Source organism: Phoxinus phoxinus, assembly GCF_949152265.1.
Source record: "Phoxinus phoxinus genome assembly, chromosome: 4".
Lineage (NCBI taxonomy): Eukaryota > Metazoa > Chordata > Actinopteri > Cypriniformes > Leuciscidae > Phoxinus > Phoxinus phoxinus.
This window is the reverse complement of record NC_136879.1, coordinates 25,142,642-25,169,680: the sequence shown is the minus strand read 5'-3', so window position 1 is coordinate 25,169,680 and position 27,039 is coordinate 25,142,642. Positions and strand designations below refer to the sequence as shown.

Sequence of the window (27,039 nt, the reverse complement as noted above, 5' to 3'; positions counted from 1 at the left end):
GATAATGGGGCGGGGCGACACGTTGGGGCAGGGTGACAAGTGTTGCTCCGCCCACCCCCAATTTAATTGGCTTATTATACAGCAATCTTATTGGCCAAGACGATTCAAGCCTGAGCATGCGCATTCTTTATGTACTATTTTTGTGAATGATTTGTCCGTATAAAAAAAAATATTAAATGCTAACTCTAATCGTATTCTAATCGTATATTATTATCGGTTTACCATGGTAATTTTAGTTGAAAAAACAACCTAAATGAAATGAGACATCTCGTTCATGCACAAACTGAATGGACACATCTCACATGAACCGTTCAATTCATCTTATGAGTTGGTCTAGTTCAGAACTAAGGGAGAAAGGTGGCAGAGGAATTACGAATGTTAAAAACTATATTTATTACCCCCCGACGGTGACGGGAGCATTCAATGAACAATTCAATGGCTCGCTCATTAAGTCGCCACGCACTGGCAGAAAGGGGCACTAAACAAATAGATTCGAGACATTATCAAACTCCCTACACAGTCTACACTACAACAGACATGACTAACTGACACAGCACTGACTAGGGTGATTGCACGAGTTTGCGTGACAGCTTCCTGTGGCCTTGACTGGGAAGCATCCACGCCTTGTATCGCGACACACGAAACACCGCCCGCCTCTCACTGGCACCCCCAAACGCAGGCTGTGATTGGGCAGTGCAAATGTCTCAACTCCCCTCGTCCACCGAGCACCGGTTGAGCACATTCTGTCACTTGCGCTAGCGTTAAATGGAGGAACGTCCCTGCGAAGGGGCAATCGGAGTATATATCAGTCATGGAGCAGAGAACGACTCTGATCGATCGAACATATCGGTAAACAATGATCAGAACCACAGTCAGTTCCAGAACGAGAAAACGCAGACGAAGAAAACAGGTTGGTGACCAGCAACGCTCATTGTTTTTCCTCTGACAAGCTTCAAATACATGTCGTGGTATGTTTGTTTACAGTAATATAGCTTGAGTTAAGTCAAACGCGGAGCATGTTTTGCTGACGGAACTGTTTTAAATAGTTACATCCAGGGTTAGCCGCAAAGCTAACTAGCGTGAAGGGACATTGACCTTGTGCACCGGTCTTTCAGCACGCATTACACATTTCCCTGACTTATAATTCATTCGCAAACATACCTCTTAGTTTGGGCCGTTTTAAGGGGAATGTGTCCATCAGAGACCCGGAATAGCCTGTTAGCTCTACCCTGGTGCTGCCACAGCAACATGAACCGGCTCCTGTGGAATGTTCCTGCTCGTAGCTTAAGCTTGTTCTGTTATTTCCTGTCCGCCATGATGGACGGCCAATTCTCACAAACTTCACCGCTGCCCGTTTTTCGTACAAAACCGAATATTTTGGTGATACAAATCCGGAAACGTAGTCAGCTCTGTTAGCTTTTGTAGCCCGAGTCAGTATTAATGGTGTCGGGGGTGTATGTTTGGCCAGTTTAGCTCGAAACGCGGCCTATTGCTCTTTGACAGTCATGTGAGTGGGCCTGGCAGTGACTGCCTGGGCTCGCGCTCACCGCCGATTCGAACTCGACACCGAGTGGCCTGAATAGAACGCGTCCGAGAATTCTATAACTGTACGAATACTAACGTTCTAAAAGTGTAAACAGATGCAGCCGGGAAATCCTGTACATTAAACGCATATAGCCTACTTGTATATTTACAGCATATATTGGTAAAATGATAACATGTCTGTTATTTTTTTTAATTAAAGTGGATTTTCTGACCCTGTTTAACCTGTCCTGTGGATGACTGCATGCAACGTCCCGAAAAGATCATGGCGCCTTGCGACGAAGGCTGCCAACTCTAGAACCCTCACATTTTCGATTTCAAACAAAGTGACAAACAGCTTTATTGTGTACATAGTGACCAACTGTGAGCATATGTGCTCAAACGCACCGCAAGCGTAGCTGGGTTAACTTTTGATATTAAGCCATTTGGTAGGTTCTGCTGGCTATTGTGACATGTTAAAGGTCTCACAGGAATACAGCGCTTCACATCGCCAAACCTGTTTATATTTGATGCATAAAAATGCCTTGTGTATTTTATAGCCCCTCTTCAAATACGTCGTTGCAGCTGTCACTTCACAAAATCGTTATAACGTATAAACAATCACAGCAACCTGCGGCTAATCATTCAGGCTGCCCACTTAGCATGCTAAGCTAGCTGATGACTTGGCCGGTTTGTTGACTGAATACGCACAGATAGTCTAGTCGTTCAATCTAAACAGAGTAAAATTAGTCTTTAAAACAAAACGTTAACATAGCTAAACAATTTTGTAAATTATTTCATGGAGTATAAACGTTCCTGACTGCCATGTTGCGATTAAACAACCTAGCTCTACTACTGTGACAAATGAGAGCTCACGTCATGCATGAAATGTGTTAAAGGGATTTAAGGTGTATTCAGCTCAGTGTTTTTCATTAATTTCGGCATTTTAAGACGTGTACACCAATGCTGGGAAACTACCCTAATATGACTGAGTACTCCATTTTGACACGTCATACCTCCGGTTAAAAATAGGGCGATGTCAGACTTGAGCCGGCCGATGAAAGCACACTTGCATGGACTAACTATCCTCACGCCTCATATTTTCAGCCTCAAAGGACACGGAGGTCGTGCAGACCCGTTTTAGATCTCAAACCTCTTTTTTAACGCATTAATATATTTCACCTCTATTTGGGTGTTGCATTGTCCTGCTAACTTGTTGGTCCAACTTGTTTACATAAACTGTATGAAGACAATTTTTCTCGTGTGAATTAATTTGAATCTGTATACCAGGTTGCCAGCCCAGAATGGTATTGTTACTGTCTTAAGTTCCTCTGAGGGCATTCCTTGAGCTGCCATAAATACTTTCCACGGAAATCATGAACTCAAGCAGACCTTGCCATACACTTGCCTGACAAAGAACATCTATTTTTTTTTATTCCAATATGATGATCCTGTTGCTAGGGACCCCCATGTATACATACCTGTTTATTCTGTTTGAAAATAGCAAGCGAGTGAAAACCTATATTGTACATTTTTGTTGTGTATAATTTTTTTCTAAAGAAACATTCACTCCAAATGTTTAGAATGATTTCTGAAGGATCATGTGACACTGAAAACTGGAGTAAAGATGCTGAAAATTCAGCTTTGCCAATACAGGATTAAATTACATCTTATAAAACAGTTATTTTAAATTATAAAAATGTTTCAAATAATACTGTTTTTGCTGTATATTTGATCCGAGAAATGCAGCCTTGATGAAAGTAAGATAAATATTATCAACCCCGCGTGTCTGTGTGTGCATGTGTTTTACAAATTTGTATAACTTAAACATGGTTTATGAAGACACTTCCTGTGTCCTTGTTTAAAAAATGCCAAATGTTTTCTGTGATGGGTAGGTTTAGTGTATGGGGATAGAATATACAGTACAGTATAAAAACAATTATGCCTATGGAGAGTCCCCATAAACTACATATTCAAGTGTGCGCGTGTGTGTGTGTACATTTTGAAGAAGAAAAAATCTGATTAATTTTATGCAGACCCAGTTTAAAAACCACTTATCTCTGTTTTCAGTTTATTGGCAGCAGTTTAATTTTATAAACTAGCTCTGGTCAGAAGATGTGGGATATATGGCAATCAAATCACAGATATTCAGTAGTTGAGTCATTTTAAACTGGCTTTAATTGAAAGTACACTGAATACCCTGCAAGGTTGCAAGGTTCTAGGCGTGAGCTTGTCATCTGCCTGACCCTGGCTTGGTTCAACTGAACATACCTAGTCTAAATATTCCTTGGTCTTATGCAAACATTGATTAGACTTGACCTGTTCTCTTACTGGAACTTGAGATCTGATCTGGATATTTGGCAAAAAAAAAAATGGTTCTGTAGATCAATTGATGCAGATGTACTGTTTGCATTCCACTTGTTAATTGCTTTTTTTTGTCTTCGCTGTGCAGAAAATGGCAAAATAAATGGAACTCTGAAGGAGGGAGAGGTGACTCCCATTTCCTTTAACTCTGACAGCTCCCTGCACCCTGCAAACGGCAATGGTGACAGACACCTGCTAGACATCAACTTGAAACAGAAGCCCACTCGACGGGCCTTCACCACTGACTCAACTGGGCACAGAAAAAGTAGAAACACTAGCAGAAACAGAATGGACTTCAAAAATGACAAGTCCTCAGAGTTGAACACACTTGAGGGCAAAAAAGAGGCTTTGGCTTCTCTGAACGGTGTGGTGTCGCTCAACTCTGTATCACTTTCCAATGGTTACCCTTACAAACCCGGGGCTGACAATGACGGCAGTGGCTCCGAGAGTGGATACACTACTCCCAAGAAGCGCCGGGCCCAGAGGAATGGCAAATCCGGGGACAATGTGACTGCTTCTGCACAGGGAAAAGCCATGCAGCAGGGCGGCAAACAAGACCATGGAGCTGTGGCACCGGAGTCTGGCTCTCAGGTGGAGAGTGGCAGAGCCGGCTCAAAAGCCGAGCCGCACCCAAAAGCCAAGGATCCTCCTGCCTCCGCCACCCTACCTCCTTTGCCGGTGGCTGAACTTCAGCGCAAGAACTTAGACAGCAAAGCGGCTGGCAAACGGTTTGAGGATCGCTCTAGCAAGGTTAAGGTGGCTACCTCCACCAAAGAGGACTCATGGACCTTGTTCAAGCCTCCACCTGTCTTTCCTGTGGACAATAGTAGCGCTAAGATTGTGCCTAAGATCAGTTATGCAAGCAAAGTGAAGGAGAACCTCAATAAGACTGCCCAAGCTGGCGGGGAGGGTCTTACTCCTGCTCCCCAGGTGCCTGGGAGACCACCACAGGTTCCTATGTCTGCGGTGAAAACCATCACCTCTGCTAGCTTTACCAACGGTCCCCTGCTGGGGGAAGGGAATGGCTGCCCCCTGCCTGGCCCCCATTTCAGCTCTGGTCCTCTGCTAGCGACCCCAGCTGTTGCCGCTGAGAATGTAGCATATCCCCCTGGTAGCGGCACTACGGCCATCGGAAGTTCCATCACCTCTGTGGCTGAGCCCAGGAAGCCCAGCCTGTTCGTTTACCCCGTCACCCCCTCCAATATGCAACTCTCACTCCCTAGTGGCCGCCAAGCTGATCCCCCTGCTGCTGTGACAAATCAGAAGTCTCTGGGGGACATTTTTCAGAATCAGTGGGGCTTGTCCTTTATCAACGAGCCTAGCGCTGGACCAGAGGGCGTGGTGTGCTGCTCGAACGGAAAGGACGTGCCAGTAGAGGTGAGCTTTCAGGGAGGCTGTCCTGCTACAGTGGCCACTCAGACCTCCAGTACCTCTCAGAGACCGGATCAACCACCCTTCCCCAAGGCTCACGAGCCAGATAAACGGACTAACGCTCAGAATCTTAGTCGAGGTTTGAGCGGCGGTGCCACGGCAGCAAGCAGGGCCGTACCCGAGATGCCTGTCTTTTGCTTGGATGCTCAGAGAGATGACACAGGGGTTCATGGTGCAATAGTGTTTTGTTCTTCCTCTAAGGACATTTGTGCTGAGCTGCCTACCACCTCCCCAGCTGCACCCAAGGTGGCTTTGGCCAAGGAGCAGGGCCATACTAAGGGCTTTGACAGGAGGTCTAGTTGGGGATCATTTGATCTAAAAGCTGCTGTATATTATCACACTAATGGTAAGTCACTATTTTATCCTCTTGCTAAGTAATTTCACTTGTATTACAAGTATATCCTTTATTATGAACATAATGGTTGAAGTAATTAATGTAAGTTAATTTATTTTTCCTTAAAAAAAGTCAAGTAACTCTTTAAAGGTTAGTTCACCCAAAAATAGCCGTCATGGAGGTATATGACCTTCTTTTAGCCAAACACAATTGGAGCCATATCAAAAAAATATCCTTGCTTTTCCAGGCTTTATAATGGGAGTTAATAGTAACTTAGATCAAAGCCCAAAAAAGCACATCCATCCATCATAAAAGTATTTCACAGTGCTCCAGGTGTTTAATGAAGCGAAGTGATGTTTTTGTTAGAAAAAATATCCATATTTATAACTTTATATAATGTAATTACTAGCTGCTGGTAACGTCCGCCCACACGTTCACAAGATAGTAGAGTTCTGGCATACAACGTAGTTGTAGCGTGAGGTTTAGGTGAGAGTAGACGCCTCTCGTGGTTCAAACAAATGGGGTTGGGCAACAAACTCAAGCTCCTCTGACATTTCTCTTTAAAAATTCTCATTTTAGACTTCTAATTCATGACCAGTGTTTTGCTCTGTCCTCTGCGCTTCCACGTTCGTCAATACGTCATACGTCGGTCAGAGTTCACTCTTCGCCTGAAACTCGACTTGCGTACGGAACGGAAGCCAGTGATTCTAGTTCATAAAGTTTTTAAATATGGATATTGTTCTTACAATAATGCATCGCTTCGCTTCAAAATAACTTTATTAACCCCCGGAAGCCGTTTGGATTACTTTTATGGTGGATGGGTGTGCTGTTGTGGACTCCAAAATCGCAGTTACTATTCACTCCCATTATAAAGTTTGGAAGAGCCAGGATATCTTTTAATATATGGCTGAAAGAAGAAAGTCATAGATGCATAGAATGGCTTGGGGGTGGGTAAATTACAGGATAATTTTTGGGTGAACTAACCCTTCAATTACAGTTTCTTTTGATATAACTGCATTAAGTACTGCATAGACTAGAACAATTATATAAACAATAGGGGATTTAACATCAAAATTGAACATCTAATGATAAAATGTATGTTTTTAATGTAACTTTCTCCCTTTAAATACTTTGGTAAGTTCAAGAATAATTTATGCAATTTTATATTTATTTGAGAGAATTAAGAGTAGTTTTGTATTGTTCAACTGGTCAAGGTTAATAAAGGTTTAAAAAAGTAATGTAATACTTTTTTTGAAGATGTAAATAAAAGCTAGTAATTCATTACTTTTTTAAAGCAACTTACCCAACAGTAATTATGAATGTGTACTAGAGATGGATGTCTGATAACCAATAGGCAGAACATATTTTTAATTGTTTTATTTCTGATCATTAGAGTACAATGATAAAACATTCATTTATTATATTTCACTAGTACTTCTAATTGTTTATTTATGCTATTATAATATTGCAAAACTTTTTTTGTTTGTCTGATTGTTAAAGTCAGCATGAAATGAAAATTAATCCTATCTATTATGTATAATGTATGTCATAGTTCTTACTGTGAATGATTTATCAATGCATATTTTTCTTAGTTTTTAAAAATTTGATCCCATACATTTTTATCAAAATGTCATAAATCAATCTTCCTGTGAAGTGACTTCTCTGGTGTCGTTTTGTCGGGCTTCTCTAATCATTTGGTCTCCTTTTACCTTTTTTACAATCGACTGCAAGCTTGCATTCAGATCCGCCTCCCATATCTCAAAATTCAATCAACAACAGATCGATGGATCCCGCCCTACTTTTTATTTATTTATTTTTTTCACTCGGATGTTCATCACAATTAAAAAGAAAAGGTCTGTCGTTTCATCGCGACTTTAAATTGGGGAAAAAAAGCGTGTTATTATCAGTTAGTGTGCTGCAGATAAATTGGTTTAGACTAGATCTTAAGAGTGTTACTTAGCCTTCTCAAATTAGAATGTTACTTGTTACTCATGCACACCAAATGATACCGTGGGACTGAATATATATACATATTATTTCTCTCTGTTTATATAAAGCAACAAAATAGCAGTATTTTGAATCGTTCCTGTTAGTGTGATTTGAAACGGCTCAGTTATTTAGTTCTTTCAAGTCAAGTAAAAATGATAGATCTATTTTTACACTGAACTTTATCTTTCTCTTCTTTTCAGAAATGGAATATATTTTGAATTTGCAAAAACAAGGTAAGCTTCCATTTACCTCTTGTTTGTTGACATGGTTATAGACAATTCTTGCCTCGGCATGTAATTAAATCCTTTCCATATAATTGTGTTTGTGGTTTTTAAAGTTCCAAACTCTCACCTTTCTCACTTTCCCATAGATCCAAATCGAGTAGTCCTCTACAGTGAGTCATGGGACGGACCTGCTCAGTGAAGCTGTGTCTGGACACTATATCTCAGATGAACACTGCTGCAAAAAGATGTGCTTGAGGAACCATGGTTGCTGCCTCTGAACATCCTGAATCAGAACTAATCCAATCTTAAGATGGTTTAGAAAGGACCTTGTTACCCGTTAACAGTCAAGGCAGAGGAGCAGACGGGTTAGCTGGTTTTAGAATATTAGAACGGAGCAACGGGAGCTGTGAAACTCAACTCTAATGCGGATATGTTGCTGAAGACAATTTAAATGACTTTGGGGACATACAACTCACACGTCAAACACTCATGATAACCCTGTCATGACATTTGGTTGGGCGGAAGCTTCTCATTCGAGTACTCACGGACCTAAAGAGAGCGTCCTGGAGAAAAGCATGTCACCAATGTGTCCCCTCTTGAATTCAAATAATCATGTAGACTCAAAGTGGTCACATTGAATTCATTTGGGCACAAAACCCAAGAGTGTCGCTCTCCAGTGAATTAACATACTGTGGCCAGAGGAACTACATGTTTTTTTGTTTTGTTTTTAGATTCAGGGGAATCAAGCTCCATATATGTGTGGGGGGCAGTTAGTTCAAGCCTTTGGGATTAATTAATTGTCTTAATTTAATTGCTGGACAAGATTGGGTCAGTCCTGTTCGTGACGCGTCTCCATTTCTTTCGTTTTTTTGTTTTTTGTTTTTTCTTCTTCTTATACTTTTCATTGAAATACTTAAAAACTCCAAGGGCAGGTTATGAGGTACACTCGGATTGGGAAACCGTACGCCCTGTAGTGTGCATGTGCAGTATGCTGCTCTGTGTGTCCTCTTTTGGAAGAGTTCAAAGTGCTATCGTTTAATAGTCTTATTGTCGTCTCTTCACGCTTCTGTCACCTGACAGCCGTTCGAGTCTCTTGCTGGTTGTGTGAGAGTGTGTCAACGGAGGGCAGAGATCATGCTATACTCTTTTCTCTTTGAGTGTTTTATGTTTTTAATTTTTTAAGTAGCAGGTAGAACCCACAACTAATCGATAAGATGTGCCACACCACACAGTTGCTTTAACTTTAATGCTAATAAGGTACATTACGGATAATTTCGTTTTGGTTTAGTTCTGTAGAGCTGCTCTTCGGAATAGAGAGCAATCGATCTGGACGACTTCTTTTTTTTTTTTTTTTTTTTTTTTTTGCTTGAGAGACTAGAAGCCCCTAGCTTTTTTATTGAGCAACACAATCACACTTTTATGCTTTTAATTTCTGTTGTTTGAATTTGTTCCTGTTTTTCCATGCTTGTTGGTTAAGTTTGCTACAGCACATATGAGCCTCATCAATAGAACCGCTGTTGACAGGAATTCTGCTGTTGTGTAAATGTTTGTTTCTAATGTCAGAAAATGCATTCTAAACTTTAAGTCTATCCTCTGCTTTATCATTTCACAGAATTAATTGATTTATACGTAAGAATCAGTAGCACTTTATGTATTATGTTCTTGAATTGTATTTCCTTAAACATTGACATATCAGTACATATTTGAAATTCTAGTTATTAATCATAGGCTACTAACTTTAACCTCTACCTAAGGACTGTCGGTCCACAATCTCAAAAGAAATGTATACGAAACAAAATTTTAAAAGAAAAAAAGAAAAAAAAAAGTGAAAAAGGAAATAAAATAAAAAGACACTCAGGTAGAATTAGGGCAGTGTTCTATCTAACAAAAAAAAATAATAAAAAAATGCACCAACAGTGTTATTGCCAAAAACGAAAAGAACGTCCCATGTTTGTACCAGCTGGGTTTTTTTTTTTTTTCTTAAACTCTAACCTTTTGATGGGTTTAAATTTTGACTGAAAGCCAATGTTTGCATCTTTACAGGTATCATTTGGCATCCATGTTTTCTGTACATGACCATGAAACACTGCCAGGTGAAAAGATTTAAGTACACGTGGAAAAAGTTAACCACACTACGCATCTGTATGTCCTTTGCAAGAGTTTTCAGGTTTCAAATACAGCATGTAAGGGTTTCCAATGTGGTCCGTCTTCTTCACGAAACGTGGGATGTTTTGCAATAGTTCTTAATCTGTTTCTGTTCTTGAGGTGTCTGAAAGCCTGTTCAGTGTCTTAGTTCAAAAGATACTGGGAAAAAGAACTCGAAACAGATGTAAGGTTGTTAAATTCTGCTTCATCTTCTCTAATTCTGTTTGGATTCCACTTAAAAGCTTTGTGCAATGTTGAGAAATCATGCGATTGATGATTAGCTTGTTTTTTGGCTTTTTAGAGGCACATCTCTTCATTGCTTCACTTGAGTTTTATTGTAGTTAGCTTAAATTTTTTGTCTTTAAACAGCTCACATAGAGCATTTTTCTTTTTCTTAGTTTTTTTTTTTTTTGTATCCAATGGATTTGCTTAAGGAGTTACTGATGTAAGCATAATTTATAACCATCTGTTATTAGATTAAGTTAATTATGAAATACCTCTGTGAACACATTGTCCCAGTATCCCCGTTTTCCCATTAAAGGGATTGTTCACATAAAAATGAAGATTCTATCGTCATTTGGGCAACTTTATGTTGTTCCAAACCTGCAAGACTGAGGCCTCATTGAGTGAAAGTCAATGGGGCAAAGTGCTGTTTTGGACCCCACTGACTTTCATTATATAGACAAAACCAGTTTAAATGGGTTTGGAACACCCTGAGGGTGAGTAAATAATGGCATGATTCTCATTTTTGGGTGAACTGTTCCCTTAACTCAGTTACAACTTTGTAAACGCTCTCAGCAGAATGATTTTAACCTGGTCTTTGTTTTCAAAACTCAACTCCAGGGGTCAAATGCACATATAGAGGTTCTATGCACAGAATGCAAACAGAACAAAGTTTATATTTTGGGGGGTTGCACATTAGCTTAATTTCCTCAATTTAAAATAAGCACTTACTACTCCACAAATGATATAATTGCAATATAAATTATTTACATACATCTTAAATGGCGCCCCTTAGTGTTTAAAGCAATGACAGAACGTACGGATGGGAGAGAGGTACAGTGATCTTTAAATTGTGTGTTTGATTGCGAAATCTGTACCAAGAAAATGCATCGGTGTTGGCATATTCAAATTTCATGTTTTCTTGATGTATGAATGATTCTTGTCCTGTCCTGACAACTCAACTCATGCGTGTGGATGCATATGTGTGTTTGTGTGCAAGCATGTGTATTTGTCTTCATTCATGCGCTCAATTATATGCAAAGTTAATATTGTGAACTTTTCAAGTTCAGGGTGCCTGTGTTAAGCGATATATTAAACGGAATCACATCAGAACATGAAAAACTCTTGCTTTTATTTTGCCCCCGTCCCCACAACCCCATTACCCCCAACAATCTTCAGTTGTGCCATGTTTTGACTGTTAAAAGTTTGAATTAATATGTCATTTTTATGTTGCTCTCTCTGAATTTCCTAGTGGTCATGAAGAGGGGGTTACATTTTGTCTCAAGAATCTTTGTCACTGCTAATAAACTTGTTGAAAAAGTTATTGTTATCTTAGTCTTCTTTTGAATTGGTCTACAATGTAATTTGACTTAAATGTTTTTCCTGCGAAAAGAAAGGAATGTTAAGGTACAAGCTAAGCTTAAACATCAGAATCTGTGGCCAATAATGTTGATTACCCAAAAAATACATACAGATTACAGTGAGCTTTTACAGTGGACGTGAATGGGGCTAATCGGTAAATGTTTATCCTATAGCCTACGTAAACCTAAGTAAAAATGATTTTAATTTTAATAAAATTGCTTATTAACAATTTCTACGTTTATATATAGCCTACATACATCTGGCTCCATTTGTAAATGCCTCACCATAACCTTGAAACGTAGCCTACGAAATTATTTTCGTGGTAGGCCTAATCGTTATGCCGCCGCCAATGCTGTTGAACTCGGAATATTCATTTAATACTTAAGCCATGACCTTGGATTTACAGTAGCTCAGCCCACTTTCTACTTCCGTCTTCATTTTTATAGCCCTGACTTACTGTTATTATAGCATTATAAACAGGACCGCCGGAACCTGTGTTTTCCCAGGGAAGTCCCCGCACCCCTCTGAAAGCCCCTCTGCGTCTCTGAAATGGCACTGGTGTAAAGGTGAGTCAAGGGAAGAGAATGCTGGAGGAGGTTGAGCTGTTTATGAGGGCATCGGGATGAGTAAATAAAACATTGGTGCTGGTTTATTTGAATTGGCTATTTCTTATTTGTCTACACATTTAGTTATGGTTTGATGAACTAACTCTAAATTGAGAAAACATACATTTTTTCCTAGGCTACTGTCTCGAGTTCAATGTTCTTGGTGTGTGTGCATTTGTTATAATCCTCCACCTCCGAAGCGATTTACAACTGCACCGCTAGATGTCGCTGTTGCCCATCATAAAGTGCGAGATAAGTACATAAGCCACCATCAAGAGTGGAAAGTGAACTACAAGGACAAATAGGCTTACGTTCAGAAATTCCTCTCAGGCAGCGTATGTAAAAACATTCCGCTATATAAATTTAAATATAAATAATTATTTTTCAATATTGGATGACCTTTGGTAAAAATAAATATATAAACATTATTAAACAAAAATTAAAAGATGACAGGATGAAATGAGGTGAGTGTTGCTTTAAAATTAAATCACATTTGAAGGGAGTTTTTGTATTTTGACATTACTACAGATAATCAGGTTTAAAAATTATTGGGTAGATTCAAACCAACTTTATTTAAAAAATCATTAAAAAATTATCAACATTAAATACATTAGAATAAATTGTGTTTTTTGCACTCACGTATACATAAGCATCAAATATGCAGAACAAAAATGTCTGTATAGGGAAAAAAGGCCAGCATGATCTTGATTCTAATGCCCATAGGGAAAATCCACAATGAAATACATTAATGATGAAGGTACGAAGCCCCCAGGGGGTCTGACGTGTCCCAGCATCTCCTGTGAAGATCTGCAGATGATAAAAGTGGAACATAACGCTTCAGTTTTTCTTAGTTTCTAATAATACCATTAAACATCACACAAACCTATTGCGTCGAAACAGCACTGCATATTTGGACCGTGATTGACACGTCTAATAAAAGCAAAGCGTGCTTCCTCCAAAGTGATAGAATTGTCACAAACGGCAGTGATTTCAGTCTCCTCCCCCCGTCCCCCATCAGAAATATGCCCAAGACAGGAGCGTAAAAATAGACAGCAGAAAGATTCCTAGTGCTTTAAATAGACCTGACTCTCTGAGTATGAGGTCAGTGTCACTGAATTTCTTTGTAGGCTCTATTCTGTGCTTCTGTGACTAAAGCCAAGCTCTCTTTCTCTCTGACGCATGCTGATCAACAATGCTTCAGTCTCTCACCAGTGTAACACTCACAGCCCATGCACAGTGTGAACGCAGCGTTTCCTTCTGAAAGAAGGCCTGAAGGCTTCTGTGACTGGAGCTGCATGAACGGTGACATTTTTTCATTATACAACCTGATTTTGCAATTAAAACTTGTACCTAGAGTATTGGATTCATTAAATCCAATCATGAATAATTTACATGCATATAATTTTTAAAAAATCAATTACCATGACATTCCTCATGTGGTCTTTTCTTCATTTCTTAAAGCCATGTATGAATTATGTTCTTTTGTTCCGCTCTGTAATCTTCATGTTTGAACGGCTTACATGTACAATAGTTGGTCAAAAGAACATGTACAAGCCATAAAACGAGAAACTGGGTCCCCGACGTCAGTGCCTGACCTCAATGGGATAGGATCAAATCCCAGCTGCCGCTCCAACTTCTAGTGAAAATCTGTCCCATGAGAATGTTGGCGGTTAGAGCAGCAAACGGATGACCAACTTCTTATTAACGCCACTGGCTTTTAAAATAAATGTTCAACAAGCTCACTGAGGAGCTGTGTTTGGGTGTCCTCTTACTTTTGTTAATGTTTTGTAGCCCAGGACAGATTACAGCAAATACTGTATAATGGACACACTGGCTAGCCACCCGTTTATTAACATTTCTTCCTAAAATCTTAATAACTGAGGTTTATCAGTTGAACTGTGGTGCTGATGGAACACATTGGGAAACAAGAACTGATCTGGTTCTCATTCAGAATCAGAACTGGTTTCAGTTTTAAAAACAATACCCAAACCAAACAATGTTCGGTTCTCTTAACAGTTACTGGCGCTGCAGTGAAACTACAGCACAATCAGTGCAGTTTGATGACAGAATGAATTACTCTTTTGAGGCAATTCTTTTTAGTGAATAAAAAACAAACAGCGTGATCAGTGTATTCCGACTCCAGAACAATTGCCAGTTCTTTTTAGTGAATAAAAACATACAACGCAACCAGTGTAGTACCATGACTCTTAAGAGTCGGTTCTTTTTAGTCAGTCACACACACACACACACACACACACACACACACACACACGGACTTTCCATAATGATTTTTATACTGTACAAGCTGTATATTCTCATATTCTCTCAGACACGCAAAACACTATTTAAATAAAAAAAATGTTTTGGACAATTTATAAGCCATTTTAACTGGTGAGGACCAGTAAAATGTCCTCACTAGTCAGTTTTCAGTATATAGTGGGGACATTTGGCCCTCACAAGTATAGTCAAACACACACACACACACACACACACACACACACGTTTAGCCATCTAAATAGAGACATTCCATAGACTCTTATTCTTTTTATAGCTACTATAACTATAAATACTGCTACAACAACTGCAGTATTTATAACTATAAATACATTCATATCATATCTTTAAATACTATAACCAAATCCTAACTTTAACCCACACCCTAACACTAACAGAACATTTTCAGCATTTTAACAAATAATAATAACAATGCTTATTTAAAAAAAAGTACTTTATTTGTATACTATTTTTACAAATGAGAATGTCTCCAAATAGACGTTCAGGAGATTTGTCTGATTTGACTCACTTTTGGGTAAAGTTTGACCCCAAAAATATGGTGGAGTAGGTACACACACACACACACACACACACACACACACACACACACACACACACACACACACACACACACACACACACACACACACACACACACACACCTGTCAACTAACTGCAAGACATAATTAGTATGGTTGTTATTTATGACAACATGTAGTTAAAGATGCACATTATAAGATTTGACATTAATGAAATATGTTACTAGGTACTATGTTTGTTTTGTTGAGTGGTGCAATTTCCATTATTGGACTGCATTCATGCTAGCTGACAGGATGTGGTTCCAATGCTGTATTCAGGGTTTGAAAGTTATGATTAGAGTTTGGGGTTAAATAAAGACTGATTAGGTATTATTTCCCTGACAAGATGTGCTGCCTTTGTTTTTTCACACTGTGATAGTTTCAACTGCACATCCTGAGAAGCTAGCACACATTTTCTATAAAAAACATGAAGCACACAAAAGACTATAAAATGCCTGTGTAAACACATTTAGCAAGAATTAAATGTATTTGTTATTGAAAATATGAAAAATATAATTCTTTACAAGTACTAAAAGGATGATAAATGGAACCGTTATTGAACTAGAACTGTGAACCAAAATCATTATATTTTTTTGCGATTTTCATCCCTATTCATGATGCACCAACTCTTGGGACGATTATATCTACTGGGCTTCTCTGTGTTTTGATGTGTTTTCTTTTGCATGCTCAGGACCATCTGTTTTCTGCTCCACTTACATACTATGGTCTGCCTGGAGATATTCAGCACTACATTCCTGCAGCTTCCCCTCCGCAGTGCCCCAAGCAGTGCTCACTGTCAATGCCAGGGCCTAATTAGGACACCGATTCTCTGTGCAGATCCACTCGTCTGGGTTATCCTCAACCACTCACTAAATCATTATAGTAAGAGAATAAGGCTAAATCAGAGTCCGCATTAGATTTATGTGGGTAAGCTTATAGGTCAAAAGTGCAATGGTGTTTTTCAATTGTATCAGTCATTTGAATCTCTATGTGTCTGAGTAGCTGATCAAACTGAATGGACAATGAAAAATGCATGTTATTGAATTATTGATCATGCGTGGTGTAGCAAATTATGGGCCATATTGATGACATCCTCAGCCACTGTTTTGCACTCTTATCTCAGTCAATATGTCAAACCTTGCACTCAGTAACAAAAAGTTGTAGCCCAAAAAAAGGTGATGTATTATGCAGAATAAAGGACACCCAAAAATATGCCTATTAACAGAGTATTTCTACAATGGCATCAGACAACTTTGCATCCGTGCCAGTACTGTAGGTGTCCATATAATATCTAAGATCTCAGTTAAACATAAGCTGAATTCAGATAAGCATACTACTCTTTAATTATTTGTATGAATAGTATATAATTAAAAAATGCATGCACCATGAAACAAATATTATTATTTTTTGGACAGAATGGACAATTTAGTCAGAATACAATTAAAAAAACTCTATATGAGTGAAGCTGTTTGTTGCATTGTGCTTGCAAACGCACACGAAGACATTTTCTTGGCATGTGCAAACATCACACAGATATCTTATGCATGCAGAATGTCCAAAATGGGCTGTGAAGCTCTTATCAAAACCCATGAACACAAGAGCTTGTCTTTTTGCATACCACTTAAAGGCAGTTTAATGCATTTAAACATGGTGCGTACATAATGTGGTTTATTTAAACCACAATAAATACCAAATTAAAAAGCATACAACCAAGCACACACACAAGATGTCTGTTAGCGCATCATTAAAAAGCAAATTCACATGTCTTAAAGGCATCCACTGAATGTCCTTACACTTTACAGTCATAAAACATCTTTTAAATGAAAATACATTTCCGACAGCATATTAGTGCTATCAGGAAATAAATGCCCTGTTAAACTATTGTCTCAGTACATATATTTCGTATTCCATTACAATAAAAGCAAATATTACACTTTAAATCACTCCCTGAAAAATATCTCACATATTGCGATTTGGAATTTATATTTGGTTGGGACCCCAACAGCGAGTCAAATTTAAGCTACTTTTGAATTTTACAGCATCCTACAGTATATGGATGCTGGGTAATATCACTCCTGCTGGTGTGACAAAACGCTTCTTATCTCCCTCCTTCATTACTTCATTAATAACCTGCCAGCCTAAACGTTATTTCAGGCTGAGATGCGTTCACTTAGGAACAACCATGCGTTCGTCGATCTCTGCGTTTATAGTCGTGAAGTTTATTACAAAAGAAATCTATCAGGAAAAGATTTTTTGCTGTGAAAGCTTAATAAGGGGAGGCTGGACGCGTCTCATTCATCAATGTAGCCGATAACTGAGTTGACAATGTTAATAGCAGCATGCAGCCTAAGAAATTGATGTATCTTCATCTGTATAGTAATAATAAGTGGTTCCACTATATGTCCTTCAATTCAGTTTATCAGTGCTTTGATACTGCACTCTCAACCATAAATATTCACCACAATCCAATGGTTATGGAAAACCATAGTTTCAGCCAGCTGCTGATAACACCCTTTCTTTTGATAGCAGCATATAATATCATTAAAAGTACTTGATTTTTAGTGTCTTGTTCAGCTCTATTTGTTTGCATTGACAATAAAGTCTGATTTTGAAGAGATAAAAGGATACAAATAAAATGATATGAAAATTAGCTGAATTTGTTTCTGTCTCACAGTTTTAACTTAGCACAAATATATTGTACTGTGAAGCTTTCGGGGTCATGGATGAATTGTTGAACAGACAGAGATTCAATTAATTCATGCACTTTGTGGCCGAGAATAAAGTTTTCATGTGCCATACGCTGCCTGATGAAAAGATGAAGAGCTGAGAAAGATGACTAAGACAAGATGCCGAATATGGGCATCATCATAATAGATTATAATTAAAATCTTGCATTAAATATATCCAAAGCTCAATTTAATTTGAACAACTCATGTTGTTGTTTTCATGAAAAGCTACGTTTTCAGGACTTAAAACCAGACCAATACCAACTGGGTGATTTATTTATGTAGATTACATGTGTGCAAGTGCAAATTCAGCACGGTATTTTAAATGAAAAGATGTAAGGCATCGTGGATGATTCCTTGCCGTTATTGATTAAGACATTGCAGCTGTTGTTTGATTTTCAGAGGAGAAAATGTCCAAATCAATGAGGCCTGATTCAGTTCTGGGAATGTAAGTATCCTCGCGGACTCAATGTAGAGCACGTCCCACTCATCCATAAGAACTAGGCCTGCACTTAAAGGAGGACACCAGTTTATTTTGGACCTGAGCAAGAGATTAATTATTCTGTTTAAAATATTTCCAGTGGATAATTAGACACGTATAGGCCTACTGCATTCACTCTGTCTGCAAGATTCTACAGCTAATCAATTTGGTTTAGTTTCAGACTTTAATGTCCTGGTGGTTAAATTCCAGGAAATTGCAACAATTACATATAGATGCATCACAGTGCAGCGCTAACATTTTAAAAGGCCTTAAAAGCAGATTAAACAAGGTCTATAAGGTCCACTACCATGTTATAATTGTTGAGAATTAATCAAAGATTCTGCATTTCAGTGGAGCCATGGTTGATGTAATGCTTAAACACAGAATCACAAATAAACACCTGCATGCTTCAGTACTGCCAGTGCTGTGAGTGTGAGATTCTGCTGAGATGAAGCATTTATCCTTATGCAAACACATAAGAGTTGAGGTCAAAGGTGTGGAATGTACAGCTGTAGACTCTAAACTGCTCAAGTGAACTTGATTGAGGTTTTCCAGTCTCACAAACAAACCTACTCTAAAAGAAGAAAAGGAAAAATGCATGTAAAATGCACATGAATAATTTAGAGCATATTCAATTATGTTACATGTTTTAATAATAAAGGAGGCCAGGGCTAAATGTCACACTTTTTTTATCATGAATATTTATCAGAATGTTAATGTTTATGCACATACCTTAACATCTGCTAAATAATCTGTTGACTATAGGAGAGAAAAACATAGATACACTTGACCAAATAGTTGACCATGTTCTGCCACAAGATGGAAAAGGTAGGCTATACAAAAATATATATAGTTTTTGGCCAACAGAAACTGAAATTAATAAATTATAACATTTTAAACATATGAAATCCTTACCTGTCCTGACATTTAGGCAGAATGCCCTTGTTCTTTAAAAAATAAAAAATAAAAAAATGTCACTTTAACATTCATACAGATTTGCAAGGTGTTGAACGTGAGAAACTGACTTTTTTTATGAAAAAAAAAAAAGTAAAGCATTCTGACTGAATCATTATGAAAAAAAATATTTATAAACTATTCTCATGATATCCTATGGACTGCAAACTTAAACTTTACACTTTATCCTTTTTACAAGTAAAACTTATTTCAATGCACTGTAACAACAAACTATAAACTTTATAAACTGTTTAATATAGCCTATTTCTATAATATACTGTGTACATTGTATAATGTTTGACAGTCCTTGTTACTGTGCATTTTTCTTCGATTTGAAAAACGATTGGACAGCGAATCATGGCTCTCCTTTCAGGCAAGGGACTCACTTCAATGGCAGGTGCTAATTGGATGGCATGTCTCGCGTAATAGCTCTGGGTAAGTGGGGCCCCTCGCTCTCCATTCCGGCTCAAGATCTCCGTAGACTGTCACTGTCTTTTACAGTATCGTGTAGCCGTAATGGCGCCAGCTTCCACATGCAACAAGGGCCTGTTTATTATGGCTGGACCTCCGTCTCTTCCTCTCGTTCGCTGATTGGCTGTGCTGCTTCAGAAGCGCGACGTGATTGGTTCACAGACCTGTCATCGGACGCGGACTAGACGGGTACCCAAGACGGCAGGGTTGCGCGTGTGCCTTCCCAGGTCCTGGCAGCACCATCCGGCGAGGGGGTGAGGACGCTGGCCGCCTGTTTTATGACTGCAAGAAACACTGGATGTTCTTATTTTGATTTCTTCTTCACTGGATATACATGCCCACGATACTGAGAGCAAGCACGCGGCACGCCGGTGAACGAGCACATCGTTATCGATGGGGAAAATAAGTTGAAAGCTTCGGAAGAATGTTTCCAGGAAAACGGATTGCTCCGTTGATCAGCGTGATGGGTGTTTCGAGGGGATTTTGACATTTGGAGAGGATCTGGAGGTATCCATCTACAGCGTAGAGCTCGAGCGCAACAGAGCGCCATACTGCAAAACAAGCTTTCCGGATCGATACAGTGTAGCAGCAGCCTTTTCATGCGGGGGAATTGTGCGTTTTAATGGAAATGTAAACAAGTAAGCTGGCGAGCAAGTACCAAGTCAGCAACGGTGGCCTGATTGAGATCCACGTAACTTCTGCAAACTGCATGCAGCCCTGGCGGTGGAAACAGGGCTGGATGAGCCCAAAATGGCAAATATGAGGAAATCTAAAAGATGAATGTTGCATTCCCCACGTAACTTGTACTATTCGCCTAATTTCCCTTTCCATACAAGCCCGAGTTTAGAGCAAAGCAAGGTGCTCCTCATGCCTCCAACATGAGGGAGATTTAAGGCCGTGCGGAATTGATTTATTATGGGGGGAGCGCATTATTTTGATTTAATCCCTCTCTCCTCTTTTACTTTTCTTTTGTTTATCATTCGCGAGATTTTTCTTGGATGTCCGCGATTGTCATTTTGCTAGTCTGGAACGTACAACGCAAAAGATCCTCCGAAGTAGGTCAGATCAAAGCTGGAGAGTTGTTAGTATGACACCTTTTCACACTCATCTTGATGTAGGCTATGCCGGACATTTATGCTTTGATTTTGTTTTACCCGTCGTTTGGCTCTATGACAGCCAAATGAGAGTTTGACATCTTGGCAGCCTCCCTCTCCATCTCGTTCGCCTCTTTGTTTTGTTTTTCCACCTCTCATTTTCTGGCTGTTGAGTGAGTGAATGGCTCTGTGCGGAACGACGGCTTCCAATGCCGCGAAAATGATGGCTGCGTACAACGGCGGAACCGCGGCAGTGGCAGCGCATCACCCGCACCATCACCACCAGCTGCCCCATCTCCCGCCACCCACCCACCTCCACCACCATCACCACCCGGGCCAGCATCACCTCCAGCACCCCGGCTCGGCCGCCGCCGTGCACCCCGTACAGCAGCACGCTTCCACGGCCGCAGCTGCTGCTGCTGCTGCCGCGGCGGCGGTGATGCTGAACCCGAGCCAGCAGCAGCCGTACTTCCCCTCGCCCGCTCCTGGTCAAGCTCCGGGGCCGGCGGCCGCTGCAGCCCCGGCGCAAGTTCAAGCCGCCGCCGTGAAGGCGCATCATCATCACCACCACCACTCGCATCACTTACAGCAACAGCTGGATATAGAGCCGGACAGACCGATCGGATACGGAGCTTTCGGTGTTGTTTGGTAAGTGATTAAAATCACATTGTAACAACTTCTGTAAATTAAAGTTAATTGTTTGTTGCTGCTGAGGACTTTAATTTTGACTTCGAAAGTGTGCTTTAAAAGTATGTGCAAATAATAAAGTTACAAATAAAGAATGCATCTTTGAGAAGTATAATTAAAATGATGTACACTCTCATGAGATGAAGACTCGAGATACATCAGACTAATAGAAAAAACCCCCCCCTGTTATTCCACAGAGCTGGTCTCCCTCTCATGGGTGCCGCCATGTTGATGTCACATGACCAGGTGTGGCGTGCAATTGACCAATTTACTTACAGTAATATTGCCTTCACCCATCTGAATAATCATAAATATTAGTTTTCTAGTTAAAAAATTGGACTTGAGTGCTCTCTCAAGTCATTTTGAATGTGACAAGCTCGTAATCACAACTTCAGAAGTTAGGCAGCATAATACACACTAATACTGACAATATTAATATGGTTAGTTAATCCACTGAGAAAACGTAACTATTTTATGGAATGGCGATTTTGTATGAATTTGTACGGAAATGTTAGATTTTTAGACAAAAAGTTAAGCATGAAGGCCCACCCCTAACCCTAACTGATTGTACGGAAGAAAAAAATATATTATGAAATATTCACCAATTTGCAGAAATGTAATAGTTATGAATTGCCATGAGAGTCTGTTGGTTTACTTTATAAAATGCGTTATAAAAAATAAACATAAAAGTGCAATATAATTAAGCTAATTCATGGATCAGCATGTTTACAATTTATCAAATAGAATGAGTGGACAAAATAGCATAACAATGATCATTTTGCCCATTATAACAATAACGGACTAAACCTAAACCAAAACTTATAGAGTGCACCTTTAAAGTGTTTTACCTGTCAGGTTTGTTAGGATGGAGAGGGACCATATTTTTAGATTCCCGTGTGAGAGTTCAAGGGGAATAAGGGACTGCTTTTGGCAAAGAATCTAAGATGTACACTAAGGGAACATCGCTCTACTTATGGGATAAGCTGACTTAAATGCTCAAGATTTAATTCACGTCAGTTTGACTGTCTTGAGAATAGTTCCCAACACAGGTGTTTGCTTCACTCCATGTATAAACCTATAGGCTCTGAACCTATACATTTATTATAGTAAAGTAAAGGGATCCTTCACCCAAAAATGAAAATTGTCATCATTTACTCACCCTCAAGTTTTCAAAACCTTTATGAGTTTCCTTTTTCTGTTGAACGCAAAAGAAGATATTTTGAAGAATGTGGGTAACCAAACAGTTTCTGGTCCCCATAGACTTCCTTTTTTTTTCATACTATGGAAGTCAATGGGCACCAGCAACTGTTAACCATATTCTTCAAAATATCTTCAAAAAACTATATATGTATATATTATTATTTTTTGGTGAACTAGGCTATACCTTTATGTAAGTGCCTACTAGTAAATAACTTGTGAATTTCTTCCTGCCAGAACCAAACCAGTTCACAGGGAAATGCAGACCAAAGATGAAAAGTTTAGTAATATGTGTCATTCTTTAAGGAAGGAGATTGCTGGTTCTCAGAATGAGTTTGTAACTACAAGGAAATGCAATATCCTTTTTAAGCACACACCCTCCTGTCCTTGTAGAAGACTCAGCCACAACTTCTGTTCAGAGGTTAATCTGAGAGTTAATTCTTGGGACAAACAATATATTAAGCACAATAGACAAAATGAAAATAATGGGCCATTTTCATTATTTGGCTTTTTGTAGCACACATCTTGGCTCTCTGTGTGTTTATCCAGAGGAATCGCCTGTAACTGGTGCCTGCAGAGGGGCCACAAAACTAGGGGAGCTGTCATCAACAGCCACCCTGCCTACCTCCGCCCATGCAATCTTAGCTGACCTTTCCTCAAAATCGCTTCCTGTTGCTCATTGTCTGCTTTTAATCTGCACTGTTGCCTGCTGGTATATTTATAGCTGCCCTCCAGAGTCACGACCATAGAGGAAAATCATTTAGGTTTTGCACCCTCTTAAAGGGGGTGTGCAGACTGCAGAACCATGGGTAATTAAATGGATAATTTACCCCAAAAGTTACAAATTGACAATTCTGTCATCATTTAATACCTCTCATGTTGTTCCAAACCTGTATGACTTACGTCTTTGGAATACAGAACAAGATTTTTTTAAAGTAAATGTGCTATCTTTTTCTTTTAATTACAATCAATTAAAACTGGAGCTTTCATGATTTCATGCAAAAGCATGAATTTCAGTGCATAATAACTTCAATTTCAGATTGTTTGTCACGGAAAGCTATTGTTTAGCTTCTCAAGGCATAAGATAAAGTCATATGCTCATATTTTTTAATACTTGTCTTTATGGTGCTTTTGCACCCTTTTTGAACTCGTAATGCGTAAACATAAACATCATGGGAAATGTATACCAACACAATGTTCTCTCACTCAATTCAATTAATCTTAATACCAGGTGTAAACAGGGCCAAAGACATAGTAGGGATCCTGTCAATTGGAACGCAGATCCTGTGTTGGGATAAAGGAGGAGTTGAAAAAAAAGGAGAAGTGTGAGCTTGGGCCTTGTGTTTGCTATATAGAAGGCTGTTTTTGGATGGTGTTTTACATTCTAGTTAGTGCCCTTTCATTCGTGCAGCTGCAAAAGTTTAGATGAATTGGTTTTGGCTCGGCCACAAAGTGTGTGTCACATACTGGTTCTGATGCAGATGGAGTTGAATTGAATTATCTATTCTAACTACCGGTCTACATAATCTATATTATCTTTTTGCATCTGCTTAATTGCAGGAAATAATGCTTTTATTAAAGTAAGCATGTTTTGCAGTGATTTTGCAAACAGGTTTATATTACATCCTGTCTTCAGAATGAAAATGAAAGCAAAATGAAATGGAATATAATTGATGGTTTATGCTTAAGAGACCCTGCGTGTGCTAAGCGTTACTCGATCACATTCTAGTCTGCAGGAAATGAAGTGCAAACTGCTGGGTCTGATGCTTTCTGGAAAAAAACAAAACATATCTGTCATTAATAATACCCTCAAAATTGTCACTTTAGTATGATTTTAATGGAGTGCTTATGTGGAAGATATAATGGCATAACTCTCTCTTGATGCTCAGTCAAAAAGTTTATTTTGAAACCCCCTGGCCTGCATGTACGCTTGTAGTTTGAGATTGACTCATAATGTATGTAAACAAATTTACGGGAAACAGGAGTGCTAAATGCTAAACCGCTGTAATTTAAGAAGGCTTCAGTTGATGGTGATGCCTCATTTGTGGGTTCTGGGAATTTCATGTGTGTCCTGTATTATGTTTTGTGTGCCTTAATGTGGCATGCTGTAAGTCAGGTTTAGGATGCAGCTTTGGTCATTTCTTGCTTCTGATAACTTAACATTACATTACTTTACATTTACATACATTTTACATGAAAGAATTTGGCAGACAATTTTATCCAAAGTGATTTGCATTGCTTTCAAGGTAAACATTTTATTAGTTTCCCTGGGAATCATATCCATGACCATGGTGTTTTTACGCTCTACTGTTTGAGCTACAAGAAGTCTTTAATTTTATATTATAGTGCATACATAATGTATTTTGTGCATGTAATTATTTGTTTGCTATTCTCAACCTGTTCCCTAACTCAGAAGCAAGTACACTACCCAGGCAGTTTCTAATATCTCATTTCTAATACATTTCTAATGCTCTCACTGTCAAAATTGTTCCAGTGAACTTAATTTTGCACCCTAGGAATTCCCAGAATGCACTGTAAAAGCTAATGATCATTGGTTTCTCACTGTATTTGTCTACTAAAAATGTTGTAAAGTTATCAGAGGATAAACACAAGTGTAAATCTCTCTCTCTCTATATATATATATATATGATATATATATAGATTTACACTTGTGTTTATCCGGGATTTTTTTTTCATTTGATTTATTATTACGTTAAAATTAGTTTAGTTGTTTTGTAGATATCATACAGGATATCATACAGTTGTTAGATTTAAAGAACCACTTAGTTCACTTTTTTAAAGTTATTTGTTCACTGTTCAATTGATACATTTTTTGTGCTGTCAATCGATTAAAACAAATTAACTAATTAATTGCACATTTTTCATTAATTCCAAATGAATGTAGAAACAACATAAAGACAGTCTGTTTTAAATATTTGTTTAATGGCATCTCTTTTTTATGAATGAAGGCACTGATACTAATACTGATATACTGAATACTTTTCTCAATTTTAGCGATTAATTATAGCCATTTATACAGTATATAATTGAAAGCTATTGATTTTAACATTTATTAGGCTTTAAAAAAATATAACAACTTTTAATCTAAGTGAATTGAAAACAATCGTCACATAAACCCATAATAAATGTCACATTTACCTGTGCCCTTTAATATATCAGTGCTCAAAGCTAATAAAAAAAGTTAGACCGGTTAAGATTTTTACATTCCCTGCCAAAATGCACAAAAAAGTTATTGTTTTTCCATTTTCTTTTGTTCTTTGTTTAACATTAATGACAGACAGCAGCAGCTTTCTGTGGCTGCTGTCACTTTAAGACTCGGATCTGACATCCCAACTCTCGTTCATTTAAGACTTCATTTAACTTATTTAAGACTGTGCTTTCGAGGATACTCAACAAAACGGGCATGTTGGCATAAACTTGCTTACGCGCACTGTCTGAAGCGGCTTTCTGCACGCACAATTCGTCTGTGTGTGTCACGCAGACAGGAGATTCACAGACGGTACAGTACAGCACTACGTTCTCTTTTGTGTCTTATCACACTTGAATGGTGTAAAAGCATTTGCATGAATAAGAGCATGATCATATAATGTAACGCTAACCAAAGGAAGACGAAAAAACAGATGCTGCATTAATTATGATAAACATTTTTAATGTGGTATGATGAAGTAAAAAAGTGTAAAATGAATGTTAATTTTCACAGCCCTAGTCATTTTTAATTGTTCATTACTCGTTTATTATAATATGCAATTTTTATTCAATTTATTTTATTATTATTATTATTTATTTTCCCTTTTATTTGATTAAGTATTATATTTTACTTTATTTATTTCTTCAATACCTGTTTTGCTTAGTAAAATGCAGTGCAAGTATTTTTTTCACATTGACACTGTACAATAAGAATCATTGCCATTTATACAGCAATGGCTTGGATATACTAGTTATATTTAATGTATGATCTTGCAGTTGTGTTGCAGGTAATTGTGTCATCAGTGTCTTAATGTTTTGTGAATCAAGGCCCTCGCTAGTGCCCGAAAGATAAACTGATTCACGACAAGGAGAACTTAGGAGGTGCGCAGAATGACACACTCCGTTGCCAACAGTTTTCTCGTATTTATATTAACAAACAATACATATCATGAAAACAGATTTGGCCTGTTCAACCTACGTCCCACAGGCCTCCTGCTGCTCAAACCAGATCCAAAAACAGAGACCTACCAGATAACAATATCTCTGTCTCCATCTTAATCACAGCCCTCATGACTTACTTGTATTTTTACACGTGCGGCTTCCATCCGTGAGCTGTTAGAGCCAGTGCTGATAAAGACAAAATGCCAGACACGTCATGGGTCCCGTATAATA

At 38.6% G+C, this 27,039-nt stretch overlaps 2 protein-coding genes across 2 annotated transcripts in view; both read left to right on the top strand.

Annotated features, from left to right (window-relative positions):
* Positions 1 to 528: 528 nt before the first annotated feature.
* nufip2 (nuclear FMR1 interacting protein 2) lies at positions 529 to 9,790 on the top strand. Its single transcript, XM_079610608.1, has 4 exons — positions 529 to 910; positions 3,974 to 5,662; positions 7,840 to 7,872; positions 8,010 to 9,790. Exons 1-4 carry the CDS (start codon positions 766 to 768, stop codon positions 8,060 to 8,062), a joined length of 1,920 nt encoding a protein of 639 aa, XP_079466734.1. The 5' UTR covers positions 529 to 765; the 3' UTR covers positions 8,063 to 9,790.
* A 9,904-nt stretch (positions 9,791 to 19,694) lies between these two features.
* Positions 19,695 to 27,039, top strand: part of nlk2 (nemo-like kinase, type 2) — a 72,654-nt gene continuing 65,309 nt past the window's right edge. Inside the window, exon 1 of the mRNA XM_079610865.1 lies at positions 19,695 to 21,423. Within this exon, the coding sequence (XP_079466991.1) occupies positions 20,957 to 21,423 (467 nt within the window). The 5' untranslated portion in view covers positions 19,695 to 20,956. The remainder of the gene's footprint in view (positions 21,424 to 27,039) is intronic.